This window comes from Saccostrea cucullata, unplaced genomic scaffold (genome assembly GCF_032062105.1).
Source record: "Saccostrea cucullata isolate Sc308-1 unplaced genomic scaffold, CSIRO_AGI_Scuc_v1 ctg178, whole genome shotgun sequence".
Classification (NCBI taxonomy): Eukaryota; Metazoa; Mollusca; class Bivalvia; order Ostreida; family Ostreidae; genus Saccostrea; species Saccostrea cuccullata.
The window spans coordinates 423892-442562 of NW_026930908.1; the positions used below are offsets into that span (position 1 = coordinate 423892).

Here is an 18671-nt window from a genome sequence, read left to right on the forward strand (position 1 = left end):
ATATCTGATTATATCAGAAAAAATTCCAAAAATCCTTAAAAGAACCACAATAGAGACATTAGTTTGCAAAAATGTTTTATAATTAAAAAGCCCTGTGTAAGAGTTAACTTAAACGAGGATCAAATTTTTCATAATGTGTTGCATATACGTGTACAAGGCCATCCTTAAAAAAATGTTTGTTTGGAATTGCCGCCTGAAAGGTTTCAGACACAGGAGGGAGGGAGGGAAATTGTTTTATTTTTTTTAAATTGAAGAAAATTTTTTCAATTTTCGATAAAAGTCTCAGTAAATAGTAAATACATTTTCTGACTTTTAAAAAAAGTATCTACCATCAACAAAAAAACCTAATTTTACATAGATATGACACTATATTTCAGTGTTTTGTATGGTGCATGTGATACATGTAATGGGCAAAAAATTTGATCAAATAAAAAAAAATCTTCCTACTTTTGGTCAATAAAATTTTTTCAGGAGGGGGCAATTTCAATGAGGCGGGAGGCAATTCCAAACAAACTATAATTTTATTTTGGCCCAATGAATTTTTTTTCCAAGAATGCAAAGCCGTGTCAGTCATCATTGGTCATATTGATATATATTGACACACCCCTATATTGTGTGGATTTGGAAACCTTTAGGGTTCATTGATACTCTGATAAGAGATAACTCTTAATGACATAAATGTCAATTATTCCTTTATAAATTTGCCAAATTGAAGTGTCTTTTTTTTGTCAATTTGCCCCGCAAGCTATGCTATAATTGTTTGTATTTTACTTATACCGTATAATCCCTATTAACCGCCCTGGGCACTTAGAAAATTCCAAAAGGGGGCGGTTATTTTAGTATTCTCTTTATGATATTTAATTAATGTCATATTTTAACTTCAAAAAATCTTTGAAAAAGAAATAAATTGAAAGAACCACTAAAATAATGTTTACTTTAAGTGAAGACAATCCACCCAAATTAAAGCTAAATGATTTATTTTCCACCAAAAAATTGGATCATAAACAGGTTTCATTTTCACTTTCTTCAAATTTTGGCAGACTTATTACTACGATCCTAGATGAATTTAATCACTGTACAGGGGGCCCTCATTTCCCTCAAATCATTAAGGTTCAAACAACATTTTATATGAGTGAGCAGAGGTTTAATTCCCCAGTTTATGAACCTTAAAGTTTATTGTGGGGCCATGCTGTGGGTTCACAACTTTCCATTGCAATATAAAGGGAAATAAAAAAAAATATTACAAATAGCAAAGCAAAACTTATTCAAGTGATTTGTGGCCCATATGGGTCCCCTTGCTTGTTTGTTTCTCCAACACCCGGCCACAGCAAAACATGGACTTTGCCATTACACATGTATAATCATATGGGAGGCGGGGGGTATCATTTAGTGAGCTCATTGCTCACAGTACCTCTAGTTTATATTTTAATCCCTAAATAACAAATAATGCCATTGTCATCTCTTATTTTTGCAGTATCTGAGGCAGTTTGCTGGATATGGAGCCTGTGTAGTTATAGGATTTCTCTTCGTCTTTCTCTTTCCCCTCATTGGACTCTGTTTTTGCTGCTGTCGCTGTTGTTGTAAGAACTGTGGGGGGAGAATGATGCAGAATCACGAAGACGCTAAGGCAGATTGTAAAAGGAGGACATATGCCATCATACTCTTCATTCTTATAGCATTCACAAGGTGATTTAAGTTTACCTCATTACATATTCTTCTGCATATTGAAATTGAAAAACTTGAAAAAAGACATGGCCCTTCATTGAAACAATCTTGAATCCCCTTTACCTTTAGGGGTAGGTACTTTTAACTTATGGCATTTTTGGATAAAATTGACCCAGTGGTTCTTATACAGAATTAAGTCAAAACTGTAAACATTTTACAGACAGACAGACAAACAGCTAGATTGATGCCACATAGAATGTGATCAGGAAAGCTCACTTGAACCTTAAGCTGCATCATGTGACTTTATAAAGTCTTTAAACTTAGTGTCTTCTTTATATGTAACAAACATAAACAGGGTATTGATTGGATTGTAATTACGTAATAACAGAGAGCCTGGAAACTTTGATTTGTTCATGGTTTATGATTATTCTATAACCCATGACTCTCTGACGTAGCTTTGGAAGTGTTTGATGTATTGATAATTTATGAGGTACATAGATTTAAATGTTTATAGACTGGATGTGGATGTTTGGATATTTTGCAACACAACATCCAGCTCTAGATATATCACAGGATTTCAAAGCCTATTTACATTGAGTTTGTACAGATGCATGCTTTATGAAAAAAAAATGAAAGAAAGAAATTTAGCATGTTTAAGTTTGGGGATTATGATAATACATTGTACTAACTACTTGTTTTGAAGATTTTACATTAATGTTCAAAAGAAAGGAGTAAGATTTACATGTGTGTTATTAATATTAGCAAAACAAGATGTGTTTGTGAAACACTATGCGCCCGATGGAAACAAAGTTTGCAAAACAGCTAATTTTTGCATATGTCACAATCAAGGTCACAAGGTCATTGACCTTGGTGTCATTTGAAAGAACTTGATTAGTAAAATATGCATACCAAATATGAAGCCTCTATCTGTCATGGTTCAAATGTTATAGCAAAGATTAAAGTTTGCAGAAAAAAGCTGTTTTTAGCATATAGGCCACAGTCAAGGTCAAAAGGTCATTGACCTTGGTGTCATTTGATAGAACTTAATTGGTGGAGTATGCATACCAAATATGAAGCCTCTATCTTTCATGGTTGGTTCAAAAGTTATGGTGAAGGTTAAAGTTTGCCGACAAACAAACAGACAGACAGACAGGATAAAAACAATATATACGCCTCAGATCTATTGATCCAGGCGCATAAAAATATCTTCTTAGTTTTCATCAGGAAACTTTTTTTGGGGAGTATATTTCACTACTTTGTCTGTTTGTCCTTAATTAAAACAAGTTATAACATTCACTTAATTAGTTCACTTCACAATAAACTCAATATCAGAGTGACCATATATTTGTCCAAATTAAAGGTCAGGCTTTGAGAAAGGTCAAGGTGAGTGTGTTACGATGAATTGTCAAGCAAAGTTTTCCGCATTCAGGCTGCAGTGCATCATAAACAAATCATATTTTTTGTATCAAGATACTTTCCCTATGTTTTATGAAAGCAAAAGCATTGAACTGAATGTATAAATATTTGATGTGGTGGGACAAGATGAAAGGCAGAAGAAGTAGCTGAGGTGTGAAAATAAATCTGTTCCTCTCCGTTCACCAAACAATGAGGACAAAATCAATAGGACTTCATTGATTGTCCATAAAGAGATGGTAATGTAATTACCCAATCAGGCCCTAACAGGAAGTTAGGCTGATGTCATTTTTCTGATCTTATCTGATGTTTTTTTCTGTACAGTAGAAATTTTTCTGAGTCAATATACCTTACACTCCATTACTTTGACTTAATCCCATCTGGGATATTTATTTTATAAAAAAGAAAAAAGGAAACCAGATTTCATGATGCATCTAACCTTTCTTATAGTGTTGTAAAATCGGACAAATTTTACTATCGATTATCAAATTGAATCGGAAGAACACAATCGATTATGTAATCAATAATTTGAACTATTAAAAAAAGTTAAATTTATTCATTCAGCTTGAGTAGAATTCAATGACATGTGACCGCGAACTTCAACTTATCTTTATTGGCATACGACTTTTTACACAATTTACAAATAACCGAGTCCATCTGTAAATTATTTTTGTATGGAGGCCAATTGCCCTTTTTCCGAAAGCCAAAAAACTCCAAACTTTAGATCGTGTTGCACCAAGATATGGATATAATTCGGCGTCAACCTCTTCACCATGCACGTTCGCCATTTTGTTTACCGCCGATTAGAGTGACGTTCCTTTGGTGAATATAAAAGTTTTACCTGATCGGCTTGAAAAATAAAGCGATCTATCGATGATAATATTTACAGTCGATTGTTGCCGATCTGGGCCTTTAAACGACGATTTTTCGATAGTCAGCGACTATCGTAACAACACTACTTTCTTATGCTTCTAGGCAGGAAATGAACCTATGTTTAGGCTGCCACAAGGTTTTGTATCATTATAGCTTTTATATCCACTTTTTTTTATTGCAATTCAAATGGAACTCATCCAAATCAGTTGTAATCCTGAAACATTTAGGAAAATGCATACTTTATGTATGGGTTTTTTAAGGTGGTTCAAGACATGATTGCTTATTTAATGGGTTATAGGTGGGCTTGGTAATTCCTTTGTAGAATCCTTATAAGGTACGGTACGCTGGTACAGAAGAATCAATTAATTACAGTTTACTACATGTATTACAGAAGCAATAATTTCACTAACCACTACATCTGAACGAAGAGTTAAGTTTTTCTATCTTAAATACCATATCTTACAAATAAATATGTGACCTTAAAAGCTAATATAAGATATACTTCCTGTTGCTTCATCATCTATGATGTTATCATAAAGGAAGATTTTTTTCCTCCTCTTAAAGTAAATATATCAGTTTACACTTTGAAGGCCAAGAATTTGATCAGCATTTTCTATCTTAGCCCATATTTTTGGCAGTGTTTTTCGACAAAATCCATTAGTCTCCTGAAGTTGTTGCTAAGGGTCACCAAAAGTGTTAATGTTGCAGGAAGACAATCATTTTGACCCATATTATATGCTTCTGAAATAGAAAGATTTTTAGAATATATAATGATTCTTTTAATTAAAATTTTTTCTCTGTATTCAAAATTTATTATAGTAGACCCTTTTTAGCTCATGTGAGCCGAAGGCTCAAGATTTGTCAGTTGTCTGTCGTCATCGTCGTTGTTGTTATCGTCGGCGTTGTAAACTTTTCACATTTTCTTCTTCTCAAGAACCACTGGGCCAATTTCAACCAAACTTACCACGAAGCATCCTTAGGTTAAGGGAATTCAAGTTTGTTCAAATGAAGGGCCACGCATTACTGTATAGGGGGAAAATAACTCGCGGTATTAATATTCGCTATATTCACGGTGTAAATAAATCCGTGAATTCAAGAAACAGTGAATAAATTTTCAATAATCTCCATGTTTTATTTCGAAGTTTGAGAATAGACCATGATAGGTTGACTACGACAGGTTGATATACATGTACATGCAGTACATTGTCGTTTCAGTAATTACGAGTAGTACTCGTCATTCAATTATTTTAAATATCACGCTTTACTTTCATTCAAATCGGCAGATAATAACTCTTGTTTGTTCAAAAGCTGTTTTAATAGCCAGCGCTACATGTTTCATCAATCAAAACACGTGGGCTAGCTATGGGTTTTGATTACCCGTGCGTAATTTTACCACTTGTATTTGTTACCTGCATTATCATGCATATTAGCTTTTATCAACATTTTGGTTTTAAAAAATCATTCAAATAAATATCGAACTTACTGAAGATGTGGAAGATATTATTTCGGCGAACTTAATAAACACATTTATAACCGTCCAGTGGTTTTTCGCCGCGTTGTATTGAAGATCTTGGGTGCACATGCACTAATAGCATACAGGAAAGTCATTTGACGTTTAGAGTGTAGGACTTTTAATAACTGCACTTGTTTAAATTAATTATTAATTAAATATATCAATTTTATATAAACCTATCCTGTTGTTCTTGAAATAAAAACAACGCTGAAGAATGTCATTTACATGTAGCTATTCCGCGAATTCAAGAAACCGCGATCGTGTCAGATGAGAGAAAAACGTGAAAATTACAACCCGTGAAATTAATCCCCTATACAGTATTCAAAGGGGAGATATTTATGAATTAGTGAACAATCAATAGCATCTTTATAGTCTTTTCGAATTCATTTCAACAATGTTAATTGCAAAAAATTCACAAGTTGGCGACTGCTTCCTTCTTAATAATGAACAACCAATGACTCCCCCCTCTGTGACCTTTGCACTGAAATCTGAAGTTTGATGATGTGTTCAATCACCTGGTTTGTTTCAGTGCGAGTATGATTTGTGTCTATCTGTCCAGTGACCAGATGCCTACAGCCCTGAATAAGTTTGTAGATGTGTCTAATCACTTCAATCTGTTGTTTCAGTGCGGGTATGATTTGTGTCTATTTGTCCAATGATCAGATGTCTACAGCCCTGAATAAGTTTGATGATGTTGTTGTGTCTAATGTGGATGATCTTAACACCTATGTGTCTAACACAGTCAAGGTATACAATGCATCAACAGTTACCCTAAAGTTTGATAGACATCAGCTTTAAAAAAGTAAATGATGAAACAAAACAAAGTTTAGCATATGTCAATCTGTAGAGTAAAGTGTATAGAAATGTACATGTTCAAAGTATATTATTTATATTTTCATGAGGATCTTAATCAAATAATAAAAAGGATAATTAAATGATTACTTCATTTTATTGATATTAAAATGCAAATTAATTTTTCTCAAAGCAAAAAAAAAAAAAAAAAAAAATGTAACAGGGGACATTTCATTTCTTTTCAGGAAACAAAGTATGTAATGAAATCTAATTATAATTTCACCTCATCAGTGATATCCAGAGACCTTGACAGTAAGTATTCTATTATTGAAATGTAATTAGGCACAGCTGCATAGATCGATTTATCAAGGAGTCCATTCATATTTCATGTTCTGTTTCAAATTCAATGTCCTTTTTGAGAATAAATTTCCTTGTTTTTTTCTCCAATTATTAGCTCTACTGGTCAGAGACCAGAAGAGCTTATGCGATAGTAATGCGTCCGGCGTCCGGCCGTCTGTCCGTCTGTCTGTCTGTCCGTCTGTCTGTAAACAATTTTTCAAAATGCTACTCCTCCTACAGTTTTGGTCTAATTTCAATATAACTTGGCACACAAGTAGACTACACTAAGATACATAATTCTGTGTATCGGTTTTTGATTTCCATGAACGGTGTTGCCGTGGTTACTAAAAATAGAAATTTCTGTGAAATTCTTTCAAAATGCTACTCCTCCTACAGTTTTGGTTTGTTTTCAGTATAACTTGGCATACAAGTAGACTACACTAAGATACATAATTCTGTGTATCGGTTTTTGATTTCGATGAACGGTGTTGCCGTGGTTACTAAAAAAAGAAATTTCTGTGAAATTCTTTCAAAATGCTACTCCTCCTACAGTTTTGGTCTGATTTCAGTATAACTTGGCACACAAGTAGACTACACTAAGATACATAAATCTGTATATCGGTTTTTGATTTCGATGAACGGTGTTGCCGTGGTTACTAAAAATAGAAATATCTGTAAAATTGTTTCAAAATGCTACTCCTCCTACAGTTTTGGTCTGATTTCAGTATAACTTGGCACACAAGTAGAATACACTAAGATACATAAATCTGTATATCGGTTTTTGATTTCGATGAATGGTGTTGCCGTGGTTACTAAAAATAGAAATTTCTGTGAAATTCTTTCAAAATGCTACTCCTCCTACAGTTTTGGTCTGATTTCAGTATAACTTGGCACACAAGAAGAATACACTAAGATACATAAATCTGTGTATCGGTTTTTGATTTCGATGAACGGTGTTGCCATGGTTACTAAAAATAGAAATTTCTGTGAAATTCTTTCAAAATGCTACTCCTCCTACAGTTTTGGTCTGATTTCAGTATAACTTGGCACACAAGTAGACTACACTAAGATACATAATTCTGTGTATCGAATTTTAATTTTAATTTTGATGAACGGTGTTGCTATGGTTACTAAAGATAGAAATGATTGTAAAATTGTTTCAAAATGCTACTCCTCCTACAGTTTTGGTCTGATTTCAATATAACTTGGCACACAAGTAGACTACACTAAGAACATAAAGAGACTTTATCAACGATCATTATTCTATTTATTGCTGTTGTAAAATTTCAAATCCCAGCTGCTTAAGTACTTTTCTTTTCCTTTGCTATAAGTTCAAACCAGTAGAGCTTCAGTCTTGACAGAGACTTCTGGTTTTAATTCAGAATTGTCGTGCACACACAATGCCAGTACATTTGGATTAGTTTCCTCTTCTGTGGAGAAGACAAACTACATATTTTTCTGTCAAATACAATGTAGCTATTATTCATCTTATTCTGAGTATTTCCACACCAAAAACTTAATATTTAGCCCAACATTATAGGCACATTCTTATAAGTTTAGAAATTATAAAATCATTATATATATATGGGTACGTCTATTCTGTATTATTGTTCTGTCTAGATATAGGGTACGTACTGGGTATTCCGATCCGCACGGCACTGAAAACAGAAGCCCAGCTGGACACCGCCATATCTTCTGCCAATGCTCTGGTCACACGTACGTCATTATTATCTGTAAAATTTACTTCTGAAAATCACAATAAAAAGGGGAGAATAATACACTGTAAAACACTGCTAGTGCAAAATGTTATTTTAATGCAAGTTAACCATCAAATGAAATAAAACAGTCTAGATGTGAAAGGCTGTCATTTGTAAGAGGAAGAAACAGAATGATATTAGGATAATTGAGTCAGAAATGACTATTTCCTCTTTTCTCATGATAGGAGTGACACAGATAGCTTCTGCATTGACGACATTAAACACGACCTTGGGAGATGTCAAGGTGAAGGCCAGCATCCTGAGCTCTAATCTGTCTACACTCAAGACTGACATTGATGCAGCTTTAACAAGTGCAAATTGTCCCATAACCCCAGGGTGTCCTGACACCTCCAATGTCAACATGGGCTTTGATCCAAATGACGTGAGTTCTTGGAGAAAATTATTTCATCAAAATGACGTCTTAATCAATATTGGGGGTATTTTTAAGCACAAAGTTATAATTTAGTAATTTAAAATAAATGTGTAAGCCTCTTTATAGTCTATTTTTAGCTCTACTGGTCAGAGACCATAAGAGCTTATGCGATAGTAATGCGACTGGCGTCCGTCTGTAAACAATTTTTCAAAATGCTACTCCTCCTACAGTTTTGGTCTGATTTCAATATAACTTGGCACACAAGTAGACTACACTAAGATACATAATTGTGTATATCGGTTTTTGATTTCCATGAATGGTGTTGCCGTGGTTACTAAAAATAAAAATGTCTATTAAATTGTTTCAAAATGCTACTCCTCCTACAGTTTTGTCTAATTTCAATATAACTTGGCACACAAGTAGACTACACTAAGAACATAAAGAGACTTTATCAAGGATCATTATTCTATTTATTGCTGTTGTAAAGTTTCAATTCCCAACTTCTTAAGTACTTTTCTCTTCCTTTGCTATAAGTACATACCAGTAGAGCTTCAGTCTCGACAGACTTCTGTTTTTTAGATCCTGCTTTAAGCTTATGGATAAAATAAATGTAGGGCTGTTAGGGGTTGTGAATTTTATACATCATGATATTTTTATATTTCTTGTGTCCATTAACTGAATTAAATATGAATTCATTTAATTTTTCATATCTTTAATAAATGGTACCATTTGGTGTGTTAAATGTACATGAACATGCTTTGACTAGTCAATTGATTTAGCATCTATTATACACCAATATTTAACTGTAATGTCCTTATTTCAAAGGGATTAATAGCCATTCGTAACCACTTGAACTTCGTTGCCACGCATGGTCACCGATTTTGATGAAACTTCACCCATCCCTAGTACTTGACACCAGAAACAAATATCAAACAAAATTTTGTTGCTAAGGGTCACGGTTGCTATGGCAACAGCCGGAAAAGTTTGAAAAATCGAGATTTTCAGCCACTTTAAATCTTGACTGTGGCTTAATAAAAACTAGAAAAAGCAAACAAACCATTCTTACAAAAACATGACACCTTGATGTCACTTATACTGTAAAGAAACTGTTTAGAATATATCTCTAAGTAAGTGGTAACCAAGGGTACATTTGGAATACATTTAAAATGCTGAAATATGCCGAAAAACACTCCGTATTCACTAATGGTAGGTGTTACATGCTCAAACTCGATCAACGACTTAAGAAAAACAATGAAAATGATTGACCTTAAGTATATAAGTATAAGCAATATTATTCTATAAATAACTTTTATGGTTGCCATGGTAACACAGTGTTACCATGCAAAACCAGTAACTAAGATTGGGTTAATGCTACTGTCTTGAGGAAAAACATGAAAATTCAAGACTGGCAAATATGCATCCTTACGACCTTGCATCACCAAAACCATAAGAAAAATTGGGTATAATTGCTACTTTGCAGTGTTACCATGGAAACAAAGTACCAGTGCTTAAAAGTGAATTATTTTTCGCTGCATTAAGAATTTAATGGCCATTTAATCAAGAAACAAATTAAAGGACTCAGCTTGAATAGTACTTATCTGTTAGAACTGAAGTTGAATACGATATATTGATAAAACTTGATGAAGAAAACAACACTGTTGCTATGGTTACCAAGAAGGGAAAATGTTCGATTTTGTGAACTTTATATTAATATTAAACCCTGTGTGCCAACTTCTTGCATCCACTTAGAGATTGGATGATAGTCAAAATTAAAAGTCAGGTTAGCTGTTAATAAATATCAATCATAAAAGTTTTTGGAATCTACATTTAAGGGTACGTATCCAAGGAAATACAATATTTTTCAGGTTCTTAAGCATATATTTTCTGCTTATTTCCATAGCAACGCTCTATTTAAAGAATCTAATCTGAATTTTTTCAAATGGGAAAACTAGGAGCACACCAACATCTTTAAAAATTGATCATTAGTTATGAGGAAATGTGCTTTTTTAAAAGATAGGATCAGATTTAAAAATACAGAGTGTTACTTTGACGGCTCTCTGTGGTATAAAAACCTTGGCAACCATTGCCAACTAAAATGAAATATCATATTTTGTTCTTGGTATATGTTTCAAAGCTCTTTTTTTCTATTATTTGGTCACATTTCATCCTATAATTGCTTTTTAATTTTACGTGTATGACTTTATAAAATTCAATGAATATTTTTTGTACTTTTGAATACTTTGTTACCATAGTAACGCATGTAATAGTTGATTTACCAAACATGTTTATCATGCATTTGAGATATCTGACCTTCAACTTTTGGAAACAGTCATTGCCAATTGTTTGCTTTGCCACAAATGTAAACTATGGGGCTCTAAACATGTTAAAAAATGCCATTTTTCGAACTTTAAGACATGTTGCCATGGTAACTATAAAGCATAGCAACCAATTTTTGCCTGATTTCAGTTTAGGGTATCAATGACTTTTTAGGTCACCTGAGTAAACTCAGGTGACCTATTGCTATCTGTTTTCGTCCGTCGTCGTCCGTCTTGCATCGTGCGTTAACATTTGAACATTTTCAGCTTCTTCTCTGCAACCACTGAACCAATTTCAACCAAATTTGGCACAAAGCATCTATGGGTGAAGGGGAACAAAAATTGTGAATTTCATGATCCCTGCCCCCCTGGGGCCTGAGGGGTGGGGCCAAAACCACTAAAATTAATGCAATCTTTAAAAATCTTCTTCTTTACTCCTGGACATCAAGCAGTCAAAATATTTGCATGATTGTAATCAGCATTGAGTCCTCTACCAAAATTGTGAAATTCATGGCCCTGGGGTCAGGGGTTCTAGTGCTAGGGCGGGGCTAAATAAGTATATAGTGAAAATGCATTATTTCTCTGAAAATCTTCTTCTCTGCTCCTGAGTATTAAATAAACCAACTAAGTACATAGTTATGATGAGCAAGAGTGCCTCTACCAAAATTGTGAATTTTATGGCCCCAGGGTCAGGGGTTCTGGTGTTAGGGTGGGGCTCTATTGATTATATATAGTGAAAATACATGATTTCTTTGAAAATCTTCTTCTCTGCTCCTAGGTATTAAATAAACCAACTAAATACATAGTTATGATGAGCAAGAGTGCCTCTAACAAAATTGTGAATTTTATGGCCCCAGGGTCAATGGTTCTGGTGTTGGAGGGTGGGGCTCTATTGATTATATAGTGAAAATACATGATTTCTTTGAAAATCTTCTTCTCTGCTCCTAGATATTAAATAAACTAACTATGTGCATAGTTATGATGAGCAAGAGTGCCTCAACCAAAATTGTGAATTTTATGGCCCCATCGTCAAGGGTACTGGTGTTGGGGGGCTCTATTGATTATATAGTGAAAATACATGAATTCTTTGAAAATCTTCTTCTCTGCTCCTAGGTATTAAATAAACTAACTAAGTGCATAGTTATGATGACCAAGTCACCAAGAGTGCCTCAACCAAAATTGTGAATTTTATGGCCCCAGGGTCAAGTGTTCTGGTGTTGGGGGGGGGGGCTCTATTGATTATATAGTGAAAATACATGAATTCTTTGAAAATCTTCTTCTCTGCTCCTAGGTATTAAATAAACTAACTAAGTGCATAGTTTTGATGAGCAAGAGTGCCTCAACCAAAATTGTGAATTTTATGGTCCCAGGGTGTCAGGGGTTCTGGTGTTAGGGCGGGGCTCTATAGATTATATAGTAAAAATACATGAATTCTTTGAAAATCTTCTTCTCTGCTCCTGGGAATTAGATAAACTAACTAAGTACATAGTTATGATGAGCAAGAATGCCTCTACCAAAATTGTGAATTTTATGGCCCCAGGGTCAGGGGTTCTGGTGTTAGAGTGGGGCTCTATTGATTACACGTGTATATAGTGAAAATACATTAAATCTTTGAAAAAAATTTTCTCTGTCTCTGGGTATGAAGCAGATGAACTACCTATATAGTTATGATGAGTAAGGGCCCTAATCTTGCAGAATTGTGAATTTCAAGCCCCAGGGTCAGGGGTGGGGGGGGGGGCTCTACTTATATACTGAAAATGAATTAATTGTATGAAATATGCTCCTTTGTATTTTAAAACATTTATTTATTTTTTGATAGGCAATTTTAAGGGTGCCTTTTAAAAATTTGTGCAATGTGTGGACCTAATGTCAGGGGTTTATGTCACATTGTTAGGGGCACTACTGATTATTGCTGAATATTACTGATTAGTTGGAGTGCATTTTTGATTTCCTACCCTGCGTATAGGTATTCAGTAACCAAGCTAAGCAACTGCTAAATGTAGTTATGATGATCAGTGGTGCCTCTTTCAAAATTGTGAATGCCATATAGCATCTGGCTTAAAACATGAATCAAATTCAATACACTGTAACTGGGAAGTTGTTGCATAATGCTGAGGTGACCTATAAGGCCCGTGGGCCTCTTGTATCATAGAGAGTTTGGATAAATTCTGAGACTATGCGTGCTACAGCTCCTATATAAAATTTCAAATCATTACAGAGAATGGCTCTTAATTGGTAACATGACTATTTTATACAGTGGAATTTCTTCAGATTAATCACTGTTTTGGATACAGTAATAACATAAAATATTGATTTGTATTTACAGTTTCCAGACATCAGTGGGCCAATGTCATCTATATCATCAGTGGAAGGTCAGAACTTGTCAGCTATAATAATACAGGTAAAACCCTACAGCTTTTATACATGAAGAATACTTAGAGCTGATATAATAAGGCAGAACACTAGAGCTGTTACATGCATAATCAAACAAGTAAATAACTGTAGTTTGTATAATCAACAAAAACACTACTAGTCCCTTTATATGGGAAAGTGTAATCTGGTACATGTAAGTGTTAAGAAAAAAGTGAAAAACCGAGTAGGACTTATAAAGGGACAGACAGACAAGTAGAAAACCTATGATTATACCCCCTGCAAGTTTGGGGGGTTATAGGACACCTTGTCCAACTGTCTGTCTGTCAGTGCAAATGTGTCCATTCCATTTCTTTCTTACAAAAGAACATTAGAATCTACTACTTCACATAGGGATTCCTCATGACCTAAAGGTGTGTCATAACCTTGACCCAAGATTACTTGGGCAAGTTCAAGGTCACTGAAAGAAAAATTTCATAATTTATGTCCGGTCCATATCTTTCTTACGGATAAACTTGATGTCCAGTTCCTATTATACACAAAGTTTAAGACTGCTGATGACCTGAGGGTGTGTTATGACTTTGACCCATGGAAAGAAAAAAAAAATCACAATTTGCGGCCCATATCTTCCTCCTGTTTCACAAGTGGAGGTGAAAGCTGTTATAGTACTACTAGTACTGGGTATTGTTATGGTAATGCAAGAAAAATACTAGTGCTATTGTAATAATACAAGAAAAATACTTCTAGTACTGTTAAGATAATTCAGATAAAATTTAGTACTGTTACAAGCATGCAGGCATACTGTTAAAAAACAGACTGGTAAAAAAAAAAATGCTGTTATCAAACATGTCAAACAGGTCAAATGGTAGCTCTCTAAAATATGATAATTATATTGGTATAGTCTTAGCAATGTTGTAATAAATAGTTAACAGCACTGTCATTATTATACCTGCCAGTCACAGGCACTTGGTGTTTTAATTTAACTTTTTTTCATAAATAAAAAATTCCCCATATTATAATAATCATTATATAATGGGGATACTTTTATTTAGAAAAGAAAGGATAAAAATGATAAGAGCCTGTACATACATGTTGATTCCTAGCACACTGGAATATATGCAAATAAAGTCCTATGACAATAAAAGTTTTAGGTTGCAAATGCAAAGCATGTTTTTTTAGCTTTATTCTGTTCCAATTCAATCTATCATATGATTATCCTCTGAACAGCTGTTCCATTTGAACAAGAGATGACAGTCTCCTTAGGGTATTATACCGGTATTTATTGATTTTGATTCAGATAACTATAAAAAAGAACAATCAATTTATTTTTGAAAAATGTAAAAGATTATGCAATGACTTTATCATAAAAATGTTACAAAGTCACTTCAATTAAAAGATGACATAATATGTTCTTGTAGGCCCAGACTGAAGTTGACAACATCCCAGAAAGAGTCACTAATGAGACCCAAAACACAGTGTCAGGTATCAGTAATCCTAGCCTTGTAGCTCTAGTTTATTATAATGTTTTACTTTTTTGTAAAGTAGATTACAACAGTTTTTAATTTCCTCATGCTATCAAGCAGTGTTTGAATGGTTTTCAAATCAATGGAAGGACATTTAGGAAAGATGTTTTAAAATAAACACTTAATAAGACCAGATATTATCTGAAACAGATTCTGTTTAATTAAAGACTTTTAATTAAAATTGATTTTATTTCAACAGATATAAAGGATATGGTGTCTAACTTTTCAAGTGAGATAGATCCACTGATAGAGAAGGTCGAGAGTATGCAGGACGCAATCTCTGTGAGTACCATTAGAAATCAGTCAGGATCTATAACGATAAGTGAATCTCTGTTAGTACAATTAGAAATCAGTCAGGAGCTATTTATAACGATTACTGAATCTTAATCTCTGTGAGTACCATTAGAAATCAGTCAGGAGCTATAAAGATTACTGAATCTTAATCTCTGTGAGTACCATTAGAAATCAGTCAGGAGCTATAACGATTACTGAATCTTAATCTCTATGAGTACAATAAGAAATCAGTCATGAGCTATAAAGATTACTGGATCTTAATCTCTGCGAGTACAATCATAACTCAGATACTGAATCTCACACAGTTTACTTATACAGAACCCAGAGAACAGGCGCAGGATCCACTCATTCTCTAAGAAAACTTTTTCATAAAATACCAAATTCAAAATTTGATTTGAAAATTTCAAAAGCAACTTAACGGTGATATATAGCTGAAAGTACATGATTAAATAAATGGCATGCTTCTGTTTTAAATTTAGGTTCAGGTATGACTATTAAGTATATATACAAGACTGCCAATGTCTTTTCAGACCAATGGAACTCTAGCAGACATAAAGAAACAGGTGACTGATGGTGTCAACACAGCATCTTCCTATGACAAATACAGGTATTTTGTACATCTGGTACAGTTATGATATAGAGCTCTTTCTTTGCACTTAAGTTGATTACTATATTATCTCATCTTCAAAATTGAGAGCATGATTAAGCTTTGAATAATTTGGATTTTACAATGTCAGGTAAAATACTATCCTTGCATACATGTGCTGTCTTTTGTACAAGAGGTTTGTTCGTCTCAGACTCGTTTATAGCATATCAACCAGTATTTGCTGTGTTTACAGATAGTGTGGTGGTGTAAGCCTCAGTTCTATTGTCTAGAATAAATCTGTGTTACATCTCATCTCATTGTTTATACAGATGATATGGTGGGGTAATTTTAAGGCTGAGTTCTAGGATCTAATAAATCTGTGTTACATGTTATCTCTTTGTTTACAGATGGTATGGTGGTGTAGGACTGACTTCTATAGTCCTATTGATAGTCCTGTTACAGCTGCTGGGCCTGTGTTTTGGAACATTCAGCCAGAATTCAGACAGGTTACCAGTAGAGAGAGGATGTGTTGGCACTGCTGCTGGAAATATGCTCATGGCGTAAGTTTTAAGAGTGTACAAACAATTCCTAATGCCCCCTATCCCATATCTGTAGGAAGGGGTTGGGGTATTGAGTAACTCATCTCCATCCATAAAGACTGTTAATCTGTTTTTATAATGTTATCTATTACAGGTCTTCGGGTTTTGTGTTTATATTTGTCTGGCTGTTGATGCTGTTGACAACCTTGACCTTTGTTTGATTGTTATTATGTTAACTTCTGTTGCAGGTCTGTGGGCTTTGTGTTTATATTTGCCTGGCTGTTGATGATGTTGACGACCCTGACCTTTATTGTCGGGAGCCCGCTAGAACGATTTGTCTGTCAACCTCTTACTGACTCCTCCCTCAATGATCTAGAAACGGTATCATTTTCTTTCACTCTGTTAAAAATTATTACTTTTCATTTTCTTAGTCCCAAAGATTTAAAGTAAATAAAAAAAAAATGTTGATCTGGAAATTTCAGTTTGAAATGTTAAATTAGTAAAAAAAAAAAAAAAAATCATTCATTGCTTAGCATTTATCATAATTAAATGAGGTAATGAAAAATATTTTATTTATTTAGAATGATCAGAAAAATCTCTCACATGTGGCTATTGGTTTTATTAATTAGCCAAGTTAGGTTAAATACTATATGGGATTACTAATAAAAGTCCACTCTACCGGCAAGATAATGTACTCTTAATGCTGAATAAAATTTTATAGTGCATAAGTACATGTGTTTAATCCTTGGGAAAATTTACGTGTGTCATAAACATTGACTTTTTCCTGATTGACAGCTGGTGGATGACAAGATATACAAGTTTCAGTATGGAACATCTGAGGGGTATTTTCTCGGTAAAGTTTTATTTAACAACGCATCTATTAACCTGACTATCAAGGGACTGTTGCAGTGAGTATTATTTTATAATTACATGTGTAGATACAATTGCTAGGCAAGTTGAGGAATGTCAACTTAATATATCCCAAAAAGGGTTATCTCTCTTGTCAGAAGGTAGATGAACGGCTGCATTTCATTTCCGGAATTTTTGGTAATTATCAACTTTTCATTTCCGACATTTTTTAGTTTTCATTTCCGACATTTTTTTGTTTTCATTTCCAACATTTTTCAAATACATACGTAGTACCTATAGTAACAGATTTGATAACTTAACTTATGAAAATTTTTAAGGAATAAATCAGAAATAAATCATTGAAATCCAGTTTTGTAAATCTATCAAAGACTTGGACATGAGTATGCTGCTGTCACTGACATTTTATTTGGTGCACATTAAATGTGTTGAAAAAGTTTTATGCTCATTGAACTCCTTTACCTAGACTTAGTTCTACATATATGCATAAATGTAAAGCTGTTTTTATTATTATTATTATTATTTTGTATCAATATTTTGGTATAAATACTTTAAGAAAACATTGAATTGCCGCACAGGTAAATTCCGGAAATGAAAGAAATATTATGTCGGAAATGAAAACAAAAAATGTCGGAAATGAAATTAAAAATTGTTGGAAATGCTATGCATATTTCCGGAAATGAAATGCAGCGAGATGAACCTTATGCATGTTAAGCCTAAAAACTGGTGATCACAAACCTATGGACTAGGTAGCTACCTTAAGCTATATTATTAGTGAAACATTAAATCTTCACCATTGGAGGGATGTGTTAGAAACTGCCATAATTTCACAGAATCAAAAGCTCTAATTTGTCACACGTCTGAATGTTATCAATAAATTGTGGTTGGATTCGTCTTGTATCACTTGATATTAACTGAATGTATTGTATTTTGAGATCATAACAGTTTGCGTCACTATGTTTTCTTTAGAAGTTTGTACATTTAATAACAGAACGATACTTGATTTTTCACAGAGATTGTCAAGCTGGTGGAGCAGCATACACAGCACTAAAACTAAATAACTTGTTTGATGTGACTACTCTAACTAACTTCACAAATGTAAGTCCTCAGTACACATATCACATACGAGGGTTGTCCGGTAAAATCTTGGATAAAGTGTTTTTCTAAAAAAAATAATGGGCATACTTAGCTGAAATTTTCAGAAAATGTTTGTTTATCATATTTGAGTGCACCTTTATCTTTCTGATTTAATATAGACAAAAATAAAGATTTTATAATGCTTGAATGTGTATAAGGTACGGTCCTATGGCGCATGATCAAAAATACATGAGTTCATTTCAGAATAAACAAGTATTATTTCAAAATAAAAGAATTAAATTGATAATATTGGGGTAAAAATTATCCTATTTTTAATAAACTATCTGTTGTGTTGTCTTTTTGGAAAATTTTTAG

The 18671-nt window shown here is 33.7% G+C and overlaps 1 protein-coding gene across 1 annotated transcript in view; it reads left to right on the plus strand.

Annotated features, from left to right (window-relative positions):
- Positions 1–18317, plus strand: part of LOC134230534 (prominin-1-like) — a gene marked incomplete at its 3' end in the record, with an annotated part of 33165 nt that extends 14848 nt beyond the window's left edge. The window contains exons 4-16 of the mRNA XM_062712365.1: positions 1475–1686; positions 6091–6211; positions 6502–6568; positions 8216–8311; positions 8538–8734; positions 13367–13441; positions 14829–14892; positions 15133–15215; positions 15758–15834; positions 16221–16373; positions 16601–16733; positions 17148–17260; positions 18233–18317. Coding sequence (XP_062568349.1) covers positions 1475–1686; positions 6091–6211; positions 6502–6568; positions 8216–8311; positions 8538–8734; positions 13367–13441; positions 14829–14892; positions 15133–15215; positions 15758–15834; positions 16221–16373; positions 16601–16733; positions 17148–17260; positions 18233–18317 — 1476 coding nt within the window. The remainder of the gene's footprint in view (positions 1–1474; positions 1687–6090; positions 6212–6501; positions 6569–8215; positions 8312–8537; positions 8735–13366; positions 13442–14828; positions 14893–15132; positions 15216–15757; positions 15835–16220; positions 16374–16600; positions 16734–17147; positions 17261–18232) is intronic.
- Between the last annotated feature and the right edge of the window lie 354 nt (positions 18318–18671).